The following is a 15,956-nucleotide window of genomic DNA, read 5'->3' as shown; positions in this document are numbered from 1 at the left end:
CGACACAGAATGAACAACCTTGTCAAATCTGGTTTTATTCCACATTTCCCCAAGTTTTGTTTCTTGTACATCATTCTTACACTGAAAGAAACCTCCCCTAACTTGTGTCTGTGAAGCTGAAGAGTCCTAGTTAACTCACCTGCTTCTGACCTAGAAGCTGTCCCAGACTTCCTAACATTTATCTGCTTGTCTGAACCTCTTATGATGCTCTCTGTCCTTCTAAAGATCAGAACTGTACACAACATTCAAAGCACTGGCACACCATGGATTTACCCCGTGCCATAATGACACTCTCTGCTTTTAGTCTCTTGCTCTTATTCCTTATCTACTAACACTCGATTTGCTCATTTACCAAGCCTTGAACTGAGGTTTTCACAGAACTATTGTTATGCCAGGATCTTGTTCCCAAGTGATAAATCAGCTTCTAGGCTGTTTCTGTATGATTGAAATTGATTGTCTATCTCCCATTTAAAACACTTTACATGTATGTACATCAAATTGTACCACCCATTCACTTTGTATTGTGATGTTTTACTACCTTTGCTCTCAGTCCACAGGCTCCAATTGAGACCCTTGTGGAACTTGGCATGTTGACTCAATCCACTGAGAAATATTTTGGTTCCATTTACAGAGACCTGTCTTAAATGCAATGTCATCTATCCACATGAAACTTCTCTTATTCTACAGTTCCTTCAGAAGGTTTTGCTCACAGATTTTGTTGAATACTTTTTAGAAACCCAAGTAGGAAATACCAGCTGAATGTCTCTCGTTCACATGCTTTGCTGAGTCCTCCCAGGACTCCAAACAATGTGTGAGGCCAGGAGTTCTCATCAGAAAAGCTCTGCCATCTCTCATGGTACCCCATGTTCTCCCTGCACCCACTAGCTCACCTCTTTAAGGTTTTCACTAACTTGGCTGGTACAGAGAACAGGCTCATTGCTCAGCAGCTCTACAGAACTTTTCAGGCTGTTGGGTTTTGGTTTTTTTTTTTTTTGGTTTTTTTGGGTTTTTTTTGTTTTTTAATTGGCATATTAACTATCTTCCCTGATTCTGTTATCAAAGCCATTCTAAATGCAATGTTACACAAAAACCATTAGTAAGCAGCTCAGCTATCTCAGTCTTGACTTCTCTTAAAAATCTTGGATTAATATAATGCAGTCCAATTGTTCAATGCTTTTTATTTTAGCCATTTGTTTCACTACCTTTTCTACAGACCTTCAGCTTGAAACACATCCTCTGACTGATCTTTCACAATATCAAGTATAAGTACAGGAATATTCTTAGGTTCCTCTGTAATGAGCACAGAGCAAAATATTAATTTAATTTTTCTCCAGAACCTTATCTCCTCTGAATAATCCATTTTTATTTTGACTGTCCACTGGCTCTGATAACTCTTTTGGCAAGCTTTCTGTTCTATTTTGACGGAAAGTAGTAGAGTCAGCTTTTTGTAACAAATAGTAACAAAAAGTAAAAAAGGACAAATGTCAGGAGAACCAGCAGAGCGGGTGCCTGGTCACCCCGCGCGCTGCAGCCAGGCTCATAGGGCTGCTCTTGTGCTGCAACTGCAGGGGGAAAAAAAAGGTAATTATTTTCTTCCACCTACTGGAGATAAAATGTCAATTATGGGGGGTTGGGGTGGTTTGTTTCGTTTTGTTTTCCCACCATCACGGATCAATTCTTGATGACTACGGAGATTTCCAGGTGGAGGGGTGATGCCACGGCAGCCTGGGCAGGGACAGCGAGAGCTACGAACGTGTGAGTTCCCTGGGGCTCAACACCCAGCGGCTTGAAACCCCCGTTCCTCCTCCTGCCGCCTCGCCCCGCAAAGGAACCGAGAGCGCCGGAGGAGGCGCAACGGAGACCGGGCTGCCCGCTCAGCCCAGAGGGGGCTCCACCTGCGAGGAGCCGGGTGGGGCAAGGCAGGGAGCGGTGTCCCGGTGCCCGTCCCGGTGCCCGTCCTGCCCTCGGGTCCCTTCCCGCCGCCCCGCGCCGCACGGGAAGCGCGGCGCCGCCGCCTTGCCATATATGGGCACGGCCGGAAGCGCGCGCGTCACGGCGCTGGCTCGCGGCGTCCCCGCGGGGAGCGGGACGTCACGTCACGTCCCCGGCGCGCCCGCGCGCGGCGCCCCGGCAACCAAACAGTAAACACGGGCGCGCGCAGGCGCAGCGCGGCGGGGCCGGGCCGCGCGGGGCCGGCCCGAGGCGGGAGCCTGGCGCCCGGCTGAGGTAGCGGCAGCGGCCGCAGGCCGGGTGCGGGCGGCATGCACAGGAGCGTCGGGACTGCGGCTGCTGTCTGCACCCGAGCAGCCCCAGATGCGCAGCACCCTCCTGTAGCCGGGCGGCAGGTGCTGCTGGGCCGGGCAGCCCTGCTTTATTCCACCATAAACGCGTTTAAGGACCTTCACGTTGTTTTACAGCTCTGCTTTCTGTAGTTCGTGACAACAATTTCACCGTGCCTTGCGTTGCGTTGCAGTTGCATTTCTAAGAATTAATTACACGACTGCCCTCAGAGGGATCAGGAGCACAGGAGTCAGAAATAACAAGAGCGTTCCCTACGTGTCTTATCTCGTTCCATTGTTGTGTTTCACAAAGCTTTGTGCTCGTATCTGTGTGATGGATCAGATACAGCTTGTAATTGAAGCACATGCTTATAACACATTGCAGGCAGAGATTGCTGCTTTATTCCTCAGTTGAAGACAGTGGCAAGATTCCCCCTGTTTTAGGAGCAACTTCACTACATAATTCTCTAATGTTAGGAAGCAGATAAATCACGTTCATAACACAGCATAAATTTTATGTAGCACATCCTGAATTCTGGGTTGTTTGTAGCTGAAGGCAAGGAGTAAGGCTGGAGCCTGGGCTTAGACACAAAGTGTCTCATGTAGTGCCTCCCCTGAATCTGACATCTTTGCATAACAAATGCAAAAGCTGACACTCGGACTTGGCACTTGCTATCACTTCTGTTAAAAAGAGAAGCCTTGGTTAGGGTGCAGGACTGCTGTCTCTGAATTTAGCTCTAGAGGGAACTGTGTGGTATTTTTGGACTTTGTGGACCCCTGTTTCTTTCTGCCTCTGCTGAATGTCTGGTGATTTCAGCAGCATGCATGGGCTCCCAGGGACCTGAATTGTTCAGCTCTGAACTTGATGGTGTTTCGGCAAGACAGCACATTGTCATTCCAGATTTGCTGACTTCACAGGGTTACCTGTCACATAAGGCTGACTCTTGTAGCATCACCCACAACCTCCATGACTGCTTCATGGTTCAGTGCTTCTGTGCATTTGCTGCACCTGGGTGTTGCCCGTATAAACTCAAGTGGCAGTGTGAAAGTAGCTGCTTCTTAGTAGCAAGTGGGATTAGTCTTCATCACTTGTCAGCTCTGCCTACAGATTAATGTTGAAAGATGAGAAACTGCGCTTGTAATATTTGCTTTTACACGGGGCAGGCCTTGTTGAGCAAGTCATGGAGCTGCAATACTCACTACTGAGATGAGACAGATCCTGTGTGTGTTCTGATTAGGGAAGGGGTAGAAAAAAGCAGAGCCTGCTGCAGTGACCAGGAAATGTGAATTTACAGAAATCTGACCCTGAATGCCAGCCTACAGAGATTCCCTGAGACAAGATGGCCTTCAGCTGGACACACATGCCAGCACAGCTGACATCTTTGCTTTCACCTTGAGACAGGAGTTCTCAAATTGGAGTGACAGGGCTGGAGGCTGTCAGGGAGGCCTTGCCACCCTCAGGGGACCCTTCATGTGTAGCCATCAGGGAGAGATGCAAGCAGGGAGAACCTGGCGCAGCTGCTGTTCTGCCAGCAGAGCACATTTCACTGCACAAGCAGCAGGGGTTACAGAGGGTAGCAGCCTTCCTCAACTGACTCAGCAGGAGCTACCGCATTTTCAGAGACCCCAAGGAGGCAGCACATTCCTAGAACGTGTGTGCCATTTGCTATAACTCATTCATTCAAGGGCTGGGCTGGCTTTAATAGAAACTGAAGAGCCAGTGGTTTGCCTTTATCCCACTCACCACAAAGTGAGGAGTGCACAGGCCTCTCTCATCCCCTTATGTCCAAAAAAGATAGGCCACAGCTACTCCTAGAGGAACCAGACCACATCCAGGGAACAAGGAAGTTGAGCTGTTAGGCACATGGAAATGACCGTGTGGGCCCCAGCCTAGAGATGCCCTTTCACCACCTTTCCACAGCAAGACCTTGAGCTAGCTGGTGAAAGGCCACAGCAGGTGACACACAGACACTGAAGGGGACCAGACCCAGACAGATCAGCTGGGAAAGGCCGTAGGGAGTGACCCAGGTGCCTACCGGAATGGGTGTAACCACAGCCTGCCCTGACTAGCACCAGGACAAGGACAGGGCTGGCCTAAATGGTATTACCACCCTTAGTCTCAGGCAGATTGCAGGTGTCTACAGTTTACAAGGCCCAGACAAAATTAGAGGCTAGAGAACCCCTCTGAGGTCACAGGGAAGCAAGTGCAAAAGGTAACACAAGGACAGCTCAAGCAGTCAACTTAAATGCTTTTATTGACAATGTCTCTGAACAATAATAAGCAAACAATGCTTAAGTTTCATCCAAATTCACTTTCCACATGTCAAAAAAGACCTCAAGGTAGAAAAAAATAAAATAAAAATATAAATATCTGAGAATCCGTCTTAATAAATAAATTAAAAACACAATAAAAACGTTTTCATGGAAAACTTATGTCAGAACATTCAGACCACCTCAACAATGCATGATCAGTAAAGTTACAATGAACATCAATGTAGAACTACAGTACATGGATATAGCTATTTATCTACCTACTAGAAAATAAAATAGAGTCTCTTTCCCCCCACATAAGATGGGTCATTGCTAAGTCATCAGAACACGATATTGCCAGGAACACAGTAGTTATTGTTAATCAGCTGCACTAGATACGAGTTGGAGATACCCAGCACCAGGTTAAATTCCAATCATTTAAAACCAAGAGATTAATTAGTTAATGCTAGTGATACTAAGGAGGGGAGGGAGTCACCTACCCAGCCATGTGGGACATGCTACAGACTACCAGCTCTCATGGATGGGCCACTGGGGACAAGACAAACTCCATGCGATTTGCTACATCTCTGGAAGAGGTAAGAGACCTCTGTGCATGACGCTCTGCCAGGCCCCGGGGCACCAGGCCAGACAGGGGGTGGCGGTGGCAGGGCCCTCCCCAGGCCTGGGGAGCCCCATGGGGCACAGCTGCAAGTCCGTGGGGGTGCGTGGGCAGGGGAGGGGGCCCAGCAGGTCAGTCAGTGCTGGAGCCCTTCACAAAGCCAGGAGGGTGGGGGAGCTGAGGGAGTCGGACGAGGGCTCGTTGCTGCTGCTGCCCTTCCGGTGCGCGGCAGCGCAGCTGGGGAAGGCCTCTGCCTCGGGGTAGGTGAAGACGAAGGTGGAAGTGTAGGTGCTGGGACACGGGGTGCAGGTCACCACAGGGGTGCAGAGGGGCTCCAGCTCGCCGCTGGTCCCGGCAGTCAGCGACTCCCAGTCCGACGGGTAGAAGGAGGAGGCGCCAGGCAGGTCCATGTCGGGCACAGAGCGGGAGGCCTCCCGCGGCCCCGTGGAGAAGAGCAGCTCGTCGAAGGGCTCAGCCTTCAGCTCCAGCCCGCTGCTGCTGGTCTCCTTGGGCGGCACGGCCGGCGGCGCTTCAGGCATTAGCGGCAGAGCAAAGGCAGCCTCCTCGGTCATGGGGGGGCTGGGGGTGCCCAGGTCCAGCGCGGTAGCGGCGCTGGCAGCTGCCAGCTCCTCGGAGAAGCACAACTCCTCGGGCATCTTGCAGGCGGGCCGGTGGGCCGCCAGGATAAACTCCAGCTTCTCCTTCTCCTTCAGCAGGTTAGCAATCTCCGCCTGCAGCGCGGACTTCTCCTCCTCCAGCTGGTCGGTCTCCTGCAGAGAGAGCAGGCTGTCAGCCAGGGCCGGCATCACTCCCAGCTGGAGTCCCCTTCCTCCTGTCGTCCCCGCCCCCGGTACTCCCTCTTCCCCCGCCACCTCCCGGGCAGCACTTACCGCCTGCAGCGTGTCGGTGAGCTCCCGCCGCCGGTTGCGGCACTTGGCCGCTGCCATCTTGTTCCGTTCCCGGCGGATCCTTCTCTTTTCCTCCTCCTCCGGGGACAGCTGCGGGCAGAGAGAGACCGCTCAGTCCCGCTGCCAGCCCGGCGCCCCCCCTGCCAGGGCAACCCGCCGGCGGCTCGTCCCCCCAGCAACTCCCATCCGCACTCACCTGTTCGACTTTGCCCCGGCGGCCGATGCTCTGTCCGCGGCCGCCCGGCGCCTTCAGCACTGCGGGGCGGGAGTAGGTGGTGGGGGCGGCTGCCGAGACGCCGTAGGGGTGCCCGCGGCTCTGGGAGGGGGCCACTGAAGAGATGAGAGTGGGCTGCACCAACCACTGCAGGTCGGGGCTGGTGGAGATAGCCGTCACCGTAGGCACAAAGCTGGCGCTGGAGGCGGCCAGGTCGGTGCAGAAGTCCTGTAGGTCAGAGGAAGGGGGGCTGCCGTCAGCGGAGCGCCCGGGCCGCTCCCCGCCGTCCCCGGGGCCGCGGCGCCGCGCTGCCAGCGCCGGCTCCACACGAGAGCGGCCTGTTATAAATATCTCTGACGTCCGCGCTGACGCAGACGCTGCTCCGGAGTCTCCTCAATGAACTCGCGTTTTATCAATGAAGCCGCTTTACACACCCGCCGCAGAGCGCGGTCCGGGCTACGGCACCCCCCGACCGCCCCGCCTTGGCACCGGGGCCGCTCCCCATGCCAGTCCCCGGCCTGACCTCCTCCGCGGACACTGTCAGCCCCGCGCCACCCGCTCCCGTCCCGTCCCCTCCTGAGCGCTCCTGCCCCGGCCAAGAGCGCAGCCGACACGCTCGGCAACTCACCTGCGGGTTGACAGGCGAGCCCATGCTCGAGAATGAGTCCGCCGGGGAGGGGTAATAGGTGAGGCTGTCCCCAGCCGGGGAAGCGCTGCTGCAGCGGGAGGACGGCGCCTCGTATTCTCCGGCGAAGCCCTGATACATCATGTCGGCTCGGTGCGTGCAAGCCGAAAGTGAGAGGTGATGCGACGGTGGCGAAGCGCCCTTGGGGATGAAGCGAGGAGGGGTCGGCTGCGTGCGTCCCTGTGCCCGGTCCGCGCCGCGCGTCTCACCGCTCCACCGCCGGGGCTGCCTGAGCTGCTGGAGTACCGCGCCGTGCCTCCCTTTTATACCCTCCCGCCGACGTCACAGGGGACGCGCCACCCGCGCCTATGGGGGGGCCGCCCGCCCCGCGCCTGCCCCGCGCCTCCCCGGGGCCGCCCCGCGCGCCATCTGCCACCGCCCCCCCCGGGAGAGACCCGCGGCATGGGGCGGGGGGTGGCAGCAGGGGCGGGGGGTGCCCCAGGGCAGAGCAGGAGGGAGCGGCCATAGAGCTTTCCCCCCCACGCGGAGTGGTACAGCCGGGCTCGGGAACCCACTGACGCAGATATCCTTATATGGGATACATCCTGTGCGAGGGGGCGTGACTGACGGGAAGCGCTCCAGGCTGCAGCCAAGTGCGGCGGGCGGGCGGGCGGCGCGCGGGACAGGATGGCACGGCACGGCTCGGGACGGAACGCGACGGCCCCTCCCCCCCTCGCCTGGCGAGACCCTGCGAGGGCTCTGGGGCAGCGACACTGCCATGGGGGCTGCCGTCCCGCCGCAGGTGACCCCCTCCCGGGGGTGCCGTCCCGCCGCAAGTGAACCCCTCCCCTCAGCGGGGCCCCGCACCGTCCTGCAGCCTTGGAGCAAGGTGCTCCAAGGAAGGCGGAGGAGAAGGGGCCCGGCGGGCCAGGGGTGCGCTTTGCACTGCAAGTCAAGCCCCGTCAGCACTGAGCGGGGTCTGCCCGTAGCTGGGTACGGGTACTCGGCGGGCCCCACGCAGGGAAAGCTCAACAACACCCGTCCCTGCAGCGAGGAATGCGTTATGCTTATGTGTCACTACTGACTTCTCTGTTATGTATGTTTAAAATTGTCGAGAGTGAGGGTAATGGCACAGGGCGATGGGAAGCCCTGCCAGGGAAGCCTGAGGGGCTGCAGCCCTCTGAGGAGGTTGGGAGAGCTTGGGAGCAGCGCTCGGGATGGGGGGGGCTGGGATAGCCGCCAAGAGCATGGGCAAGAGGCCACCGGGAAACCACCGACGAGGAGAGAGAGGGGCGAGGCTCGTCCTTTCCTCCAGTTTGGGTTTTGTTTTGATCCCTGTTGCAGCGAAGCCCGGAGACACCCACCCACGACGGGGATGTCAGGCAGCCCTGGCTCAGGTCAGGCTAAGGTGGGAGCCAGACCGCAGACTCGCCTTGCACGGGAGCCAAGAGATCGCGGCTATAGATAGTAACAGGGAAGCTGCAGCAGGGAGCGTGTTTACAGCAACAAACAGAGCCTGCAGCGCAGTCTCCAGGCAGGAGCGTCACCCAGCCAGGCTGGGATCCTGCTGGCAGCCTCTCCCTCTGTTTGAGCTCATGGGCTAAATGCAGCGCTTGATGCTGCTGCTGTTGCTGTTGCTGCGCGAGCAACCTCCGTTCTTAGAGATCTGGGCCACGGGGGCGGGAGAACTGGGCCAGCTGCTATTTCTGAACTGCCCGTCAGAGCAGAGGGGACAGCCAAGGACTGCCGCAGCTCACGGCCCCTGCCGCTCCCTGGGAAAGGACCTGCGGGGGCCCGTGCTGCTCTCATCAGCTCAGTGCTGGCCCGTCCATCCCGGGGCAGGCATCTGTCACCCCAGGTTCCTGTGCTGCCACGGCTTCTTTGCCCTGGCCAGCATTCCCCTCATGCCGGTTACTGAAACAGTGGGGTAAGCACGGTCTCTGTGGCAGCCCCTGGCTGCAGGTGAGGAGGCTTTCAGCACTGCCCAGAGGAGGGATGTGCCAGCAAATTAGCAAAGCCACAACCCTGCCATCCCTGCCAGCGGTGAGCAACAGGCCAAACCTCTGCAGCCACGTCCCCAGCAGGGCCTAGGTAGACACATCGGTGCCCAGCATGGGCAAGAGCCTCTGACACAGTTTCCAGTCTCAGACATTTGCCAGGCACATTTCAGAAAAACATGGTTTAGCCCTCCTCTCTAGAAACTGCCCCAGGGTTCCTCTACCCAAACTACCTTCCCCAAAAGAAGTGTCTGGAAATCAGGGGGGGAATCCACTTCACCAAAGCCCACAATATTTTTGTGGTGCCCATGCAAACCACCACTGTTGCCATCTCCACTGGTGACCAAGCATGATCTGTTTGTACCAAACGGAAAGTGCACGGATGCTGAACATTTCTAACACGTGGAGGCAACGAAACAGAGAAAGCGAAAACACATGACGTGGGTTTGTTGTTTGCTCCAAACACAGGGTGCACACGTTTTACCACAGTATGTGTGAGAACAAAAAAAGGAAGCAGGCGGTACTGCAGGGACAAAACAGAGTCAGAGCATGAACCCTCCTGCCTGGGTGAGAGGGTTGCCCTCACCAGCATGCCAGGCTGGTGGAGGTTCCTCACCTCCCCTGCCAGCTGGGAATGGGAAGAGGCATTAGACCCTCATAAATTAGTGTGATCTGTGGAGTGGACCATGAGTTCAGTGAACACTACAACATTATTAAACCTGTACAATCAGTGCCAGAAGGGTTTTGCCAGGCTCTGGTGGTGCTTGACTGAGCCTCATCTGCAGAGACACACCCCTCTAGCTTCTAGCTATTCTCTTGCTTCAGGCAAGCCCATTGCACATCTGGGTTCCCGTGCTGGTGAGGAGGAGGTGGCTGCTGACTGTCACCAGCAGGGAGATGGCTCTTCCCAGATGCCTGGCCAGACAGAAGAGACCATTCCCACTGCAGTTCTTGGGCATCACAATGGTGCTGGCAGGGCAGAAGGACAGCATCCATCCAATGAGGATCTCGTCCTGCATACCAAGAGAACCCCTCCACCTTCCTGGCTTCCACTTTTCCTCCTATCAAGCAGGGAGATGGGAAAGCTTTCAGCTCTGAGGCTTACAACAGAACAGGGAGCTCCTAAGCCTCAGAGTGCAGCACTGGAATTTGGCCCCACTTTCACACCCCTCCTTCATCTGAGCTTGCAACTCAGGCTGGCCTTGGAAAACCACAGCAGAAAAGCATCTGAGGTGTGTGGGCCAGTGCAACTGCACAGCCAAAGCCCACTACAGGGGCAAGAGACAGCAGTGCCTAAATTTGGCCATGCACCAGGGCAAAGTTCATGCCAGCAACATGGCCCTTTGGTAGTCACATGGCCATCTCAACCCACTCTCTGTCAGCAGCACTGACTGTAGCATAGTTCCATATTCCCTCTCTAGACACAGAATGTGATGGACATCTGCTTCCAGCTAACCAGGAACTGTTGGGGTCACTGGGGAGGAGACCAGACAGCTAGGGTTCAGCAGCAGAACTGGCATGCATGGGGCACTGCTGTGACACCAAGAAATAGCTCCCCTGAAACCTGCCCATACCATCAGAGGATCCACACAATAACCTGAGCACCTGTTGCAGTATAGATTTTATGGGCAGGATCCAGGGGCATTTGTGAAATTCTCCCCCCACACACCTGCACACCCACTACTCCTGGTGTCCCACAATACATTCACTCCCAGCACAGCACAAGGGATGGCATCCCTCCCCTTGGCCCCAGAGAGGCTTTTAAAGCCAGGCAGAGGCTGCAGGGCTTAGAAGAAAACAGGATGGAAAATCAGAAAAGGGGATTGAAAAACCAGTGATGGGAGCCTGCCCTCTCTGTTGATGTGGCTGGGGAGCAAAGAGTGAAGGAAGGGCTCATAGTATGGTTATCCGAGTGTCCTGAACTGTCCCCAAGACTCACTGCAGCTGTTGTCCTCCCACCTAGCCTGGGAGCCTCCAGGAGGGCAGGGTTCCCACCTCTGCTGGTCTTAAAGGTACAGTGCATACCCAAAGCAAAGTATAAATAGTAATTAATAATCACAGCAGCTGGGTGTGTGACAGGGACATCCTAAAGAATAAACACCACGAGCAGAGACATCCCGGCATCTCGTGGTCGCACAGCCGCGTGCCACGGGCCGCCAATTATTGCGGATGATGCTGTTGTGCCATCCCACTTATTCTCAGCGCTCTTTGCCTGCACCATGCTGGATATGAACTCGCCAGGCACAGCTGGACCTTGCTGCACACACTGTAGAGCCCATGCTCTCAGCCAGCAGGTGTGAAAGAGCTTCACTCATCGAAGCGCTTCCTCCGCACCCTCTTGTCCTAAGGCCAGGCCGGCAGCCATCACCCCACGAGCCAGGGTTCATAACCCTGAGTAATTTGAGCACAAGTTCTCCAGATAAAACTCCAAAACTCCTGCTGCCGCCGCCACCAATGTGTCGTGTGTGCTATGGCAGCGCGACAAAGCTGGAACACCATGGCCAAGCTGGCCTCTTACCAGCTCCAGCACTATAGGCCCATCCCAGGGCATTGTGCATGCTCACAGTTTTAGTTCCAGGGCACTGATCACTTGGGAGGAGAGGAGAGGAAAACGTGCTCGGTGAAAGGCAGCATGTTCAAACCCAGTGACAGACAGGATGATGCAGGACTTTTCTGATTATCAGACAAGATCCAAACAAGGCAAGCACAGCTGTCATTTATTTCCTTGATAGAACCCCACGAGATGCCTGCAATGAAAACCCACACAATCAAGAGAAAGCTTGGCCTTCCTGTTGTGTCCAAGAGCTTTCTGGAGGTGGGAGCTGCATGGTCACGTTGCACAAGCTACCTCTTTCCTGTGTGGCTGGGCAGCGATACTGATGCTTGTGCTGGGGGCTGGGTAAAGGGACTGGGGCTGGGTACAGGGGTCCTGCTCCTCTATTGGTGTAGTGGCTCTTGAGTAAAATGGGTCAAAGGTAGCAAAGAAGGAAGTGCTGAGAAGAAGGAGGAAAATACCACTGTGCTTAGCTAAGGAGGTTTTGTAACAGATGGAGAACAAAGCAGCTGAAGTGAAGGGACAGGATGTTGAAGATTGTTTAACACAGGACAGAAAGAAACCTTCTAATTGTTGTGACTGGGGAGTGCTCTGGGGAAAGAAAGGCTGAATGCAACTCAGGACAAAGGATCGCAAAGGACAGTCTGGGAGGAAGAAAGATACTCTGAGCCTTTGTCACTGCCAGAGAAACAACCCTGCTTCACTGGAGATAGTCCCCAGGTCACCTTTCTCCTGTGCCATTCAGTGTCAGACACCAGCATGCCAGGTGGGCTGGCTGCCTGAGGGACAGTCATGAACACAAGTAAGGTCTCCCTTTTTGAGCCCTCAGCTCTTGTAGTGATGGGGCTGTCACAGGGACTCACAGAGACTCAGCCTGCCCTGGCCCACCAGCAAGTCACATTCAGTTGGTGCTGTTGAAAGGAAATGGCAAGACTTGAAAGCACCCTTCTCCAACTGAGGTGTTTGCACCCTTCTCCAACTGAGCTGTGCCTGTGGCTGGACAGCCAGGCTGCACTCAAGGCAGAGCCAAAGGGAGCAGTCAGCTCAGTGCAAAGATGCTGCCACTGCAGGAACAGAGACCCCAGCAATGGAGAAAGAGAATAAATAATAAGGCATGGCTACACAGTGAGTTGGCTTTCTCTGCCCTAGGAACAAACAGTGGGAATACCCCAGGAAGTTGAGGTTCCTTAGATGGTATTTAAGAAATGTAACAAATACAAAATTCAGTATTATTAAATCGTCTGGGGTTAACAGTGCCATGAATATGTAAACACATAAACAGTGCGGAGCACTGCCAGCCCAGCCCCGAGGCTTTGATCCTCCCCATGCATCCAGATCTGCCAAGCAATTTGGTTTGGCAGGGGGTAGCTGCTGGAAGAGGAAACATCTTTTGTGTTAACTCGTTCCTAAGTATCTGCACAGCCAGAGAGACCTGTGCAGAGAGACCTGGGAGTAGGACATTTACAGATCATCTGTGTGCTCTGCTCCACCTCTGCACAGTGAACAGGGTCTGGAGGAGAGTCTCTTCTGCTCACTGCTAGCAGCTCATAGCTCATCCCAAGCTGAGAAAAGCTCTTGCCATCATCCAGGCCCATACCAGCCTCTGAAGAGATTGTCCATTTTCTTCCCTGTCAAGGTTAAACATGTAGACAATAAACACATCACAGAGTCTAGGCCTGGAAACTCAAGGACCTTTCACAGAAGAGGTACAGCAGTCCAATTTGTTTGACTTGGTGATTGCACATGGAGGACGTGTCCTCTGTACTTTCCTCCCAGGAGCCTGGCTGCCAGGGGCACAACTGCCAAGCCAGTGGGGTCAGCTTAACTTGCTTTGTCACTGTTTGCTTTAAGATCTCAATAGGGCTCAGCAGGCTGCAAAACTGGTACCTCTCACCCATGTGAGATACCACTTGACGGTGCTGGCCTCCCTGGGCACCGAGTACCAGTGAGGATGTGGGCACCAGCCTGGAGAGAAAGGTGCTGTGCTTCAGCAGAGCCCCAGAAAGGTAACCTGGAGGGGTCCCCATCCCCAGTTCCTCTAGACAGGGGTTCCCTCCTGCCTTCTCCAGGCAAACCCAGCATTTCCCAGGGAGCTGGAGAGACACTGGAGTATGGAGCTGTGAGTTTGGGCTCATGCAGCTGAAATGGGGCACCATGCACTTGGCCCCACCCAGCACACACCACCCTCTCAGGGCCCACTGTCCCCCTCTTGCCATGTGGCACAGCTGTGCAGGACTCCTCCAGGCTGCCAGGCCCACCTGGACTAGACACTGGAGATTTGGGGTGCTTGCTCATGTCAACATCCCAGCCAGGCTTCCAGATCTCCCCACCCTGATAGCCCGCAGGTTCAGAGTGGCAGCAGTGGGCTTGGGATTGTATGAGCAAGTACGTAGGGCAGTGGACACACTCAATGTGTTTGCACCTTAACCCCAGGAAAGTGTAGAATCTAGAAAAACCAGTAAAATATTGTAAAAATCTGTGGTGCCAACCTGGCAACCCCAGAGAGACACAAATCACTGCGATGTGCTGGGGTCTGGCACTGGCCAGCAGGCGGTGAGCATTTGTATTGTGCATCATTTGTTTGGTTTTCTCTCCTTTCCCTTTTACTATCATTATTATTACTATTATTCGCCATTATTACTGCATGTAACTTTGTTCTCAATTATTATACTGTTCTTATCTCAACCTACAAGTTTTACCTCCTCCCCATTTCACCAGGATGGCAGGGCGAGAGGGGAGTTGGGCGAGAAGCCGTGGCGCTAGCATTCCATCCTGGCTGGAGCCCCGGCAGTGCTGTGCCCCGCCGCCGTGCCCGCGCTCCGGTTCCACGGCGCCCCGGCCCCCCCGCCGGCGTCCTGCCCACGCGGCTGCCGGCGGGGCACCTTGGCCCGGCCGGGCCCGGGCAGCCCCGCGGGCAGCCAGGATTCCCCGCGGGCAGAAGGCAGCGGTGTGCGCTGTGGGTCAGCAGCAGCCCCACAGCCGGCAGCCCCATGGGCGGCTTGTGGCTGCTGGGCGCCCCTCCTCCGTGCGCGTAACGTGAGCAGGGAGATGGGCCCAGGGTTAAAAATAATGCCGCTGAGAAGGTGGGTTTATTTTTAACTGGAACAGTGGTGCAGCCTCTGCACTGAGGAGTGTGGCTGGCAGTCCGACAGCCCAGCTGCAGGAAGAGCCCGGAGCTGGGATGGATGGATGGATGGACGGACGGATGGATGGATGGATGGATGGATGGATGGATGGATGGATGGGCAGGCCACAGAGGCCACTATGCAGGCTCTGCTCTGAGAGAAGTGCACATGAGCTCTTGCCCTGCTGCAGGTCCTGGCTGAGCAACCCCAGCATATGTGAACAGGTCTGCTGTGCCCATCATCTAGCTTGCTGAGTGGAGTGTGGATGTAAAGTGAATGTCCACCAAACCTGAGAAATCTAGCCTTGAAACAAGTGGAAAAAACTAAGAAGTAAACCACAGATGTTGCAGTGTTTTCTGGTCCATCTCTTGAAGAGTGGCCTGATCCCTCAACATCCTTTACCAGCAGCATCCTCTTATAAGCCTGCTCTGCCAAAATTGCCCAGCAGACCACCCAGTGCCATCCACGCTCCTGTCACCAGCAGCAAGGGTGCCCAGCAGAGGCCGGACAGACCAAATGCTCTCCGTGCATTCCGGGGCAGCAGGGGCTGCTCCAAAGAGCCCTGTTCCTGGTGCATTGTTTCCTCCCCGGCAGCCGGCCTTTGGGTGTTCCTTTGGGCGTCTTTCTCTCTGAGATCAGCTTCCTCCCTCACAATGTGTGGCGGCCAGAGCCCTGCTAGGTGAAACACCCGACGGAGAGAGCGGCTGACGGAGGGATCCACCCACCGGCATCCCCGGTTTCCCCGTGCCAGGGCCGGCTGGGTGGCTCCTTGAAATCCCAAAAGCTGTCTTTGCACCGGGGGTTGCGCAGGAGCTGCTGGCAGACGGGAGAGGAGGGAAGCTCGGGGCCGCCCCGGCCGCTGAGCCGGGTGCCTGCGGGGTGGGAACTCCCAGCGCCCGCTCCCGCCGCCGCCATCTGCTGAGGCCAGCAAACTGGAAACCAGCTGCTTGCCCAACCCTCGCCAGCAGCCGGGCCGTTGTCATTGCTGTTGGCTTTACATCAGCTCTGTTTAGTTTGGCAGGCTGAGGGTAGCAGGTTCAATCCGGGCGATTTTACGAGGGCTGGTTCCTGTCCCACGCCCCTCGGTGGGGAACACGGCGTACGCTGAGGATACCCTCGCCCTGCAGCCCCAGGGCAGGAAAGGGTGCGGCTGAAATTAGTGTTTGCTTCTCAAGGGCAAGCCTGAAGTGCCGGTGTTTGGGAAGGCAATCAGCGGGCCTGGGAAGGTAATCAGCGGGCGTGAGAAAAGGCTTTCCGCACGGTCACGGCAGCATTCCGCATTCCGGGGGTACCCGGTCACCTGCTCCCGGAGACCTGGCCGTGTGGGAGAGTGTAGGTGGATGGTCAAAGGCAGGGATCACGCCTGAGGTTTGGAGCCGCAATGC

General features: G+C 55.7%; 1 protein-coding gene across 1 annotated transcript; it reads right to left on the bottom strand.

Moving 5' to 3' along the window:
• Nucleotides 1-4,516: 4,516 nt before the first annotated feature.
• Nucleotides 4,517-7,318, bottom strand: FOS (Fos proto-oncogene, AP-1 transcription factor subunit). Its single transcript, XM_041471941.1, has 4 exons — nt 6,899-7,318; nt 6,253-6,498; nt 6,039-6,146; nt 4,517-5,918 (listed from the first exon to the last, which is right to left on the bottom strand). The coding sequence occupies exons 1-4, from the start codon at nt 7,037-7,039 to the stop codon at nt 5,301-5,303; spliced, it is 1,113 nt and encodes a 370-aa protein (XP_041327875.1). The 5' UTR covers nt 7,040-7,318; the 3' UTR covers nt 4,517-5,300.
• Between the last annotated feature and the right edge of the window lie 8,638 nt (nt 7,319-15,956).

This window comes from Pyrgilauda ruficollis, unplaced genomic scaffold, assembly GCF_017590135.1.
Source record: "Pyrgilauda ruficollis isolate IOZ18807 unplaced genomic scaffold, ASM1759013v1 scaffold28, whole genome shotgun sequence".
NCBI classification, from domain to species: Eukaryota; Metazoa; Chordata; class Aves; order Passeriformes; family Passeridae; genus Pyrgilauda; species Pyrgilauda ruficollis.
The sequence above is the reverse complement of the archived record's forward strand: the minus strand, read 5'-3'. Positions and strand labels throughout refer to the sequence as shown.

What these genes read in the sequence shown, in the direction of transcription:
- FOS (XM_041471941.1), bottom strand. Translation starts at nt 7,039, where the DNA reads ATGATGTATCAGGGCTTCGCCGGAGAATACGAGGCGCCGTCCTCCCGC. An exon ending in GCTCGCCTGTCAACCCGCAG is followed by an intron (nt 6,499 to 6,898) that starts GTGAGTTGCCGA and finishes TCTGACCTACAG; the next exon opens with GACTTCTGCACCGACCTGGC. An exon ending in TCACCGACACGCTGCAGGCG is followed by an intron (nt 5,919 to 6,038) that starts GTAAGTGCTGCC and finishes CTCTCTCTGCAG; the next exon opens with GAGACCGACCAGCTGGAGGA.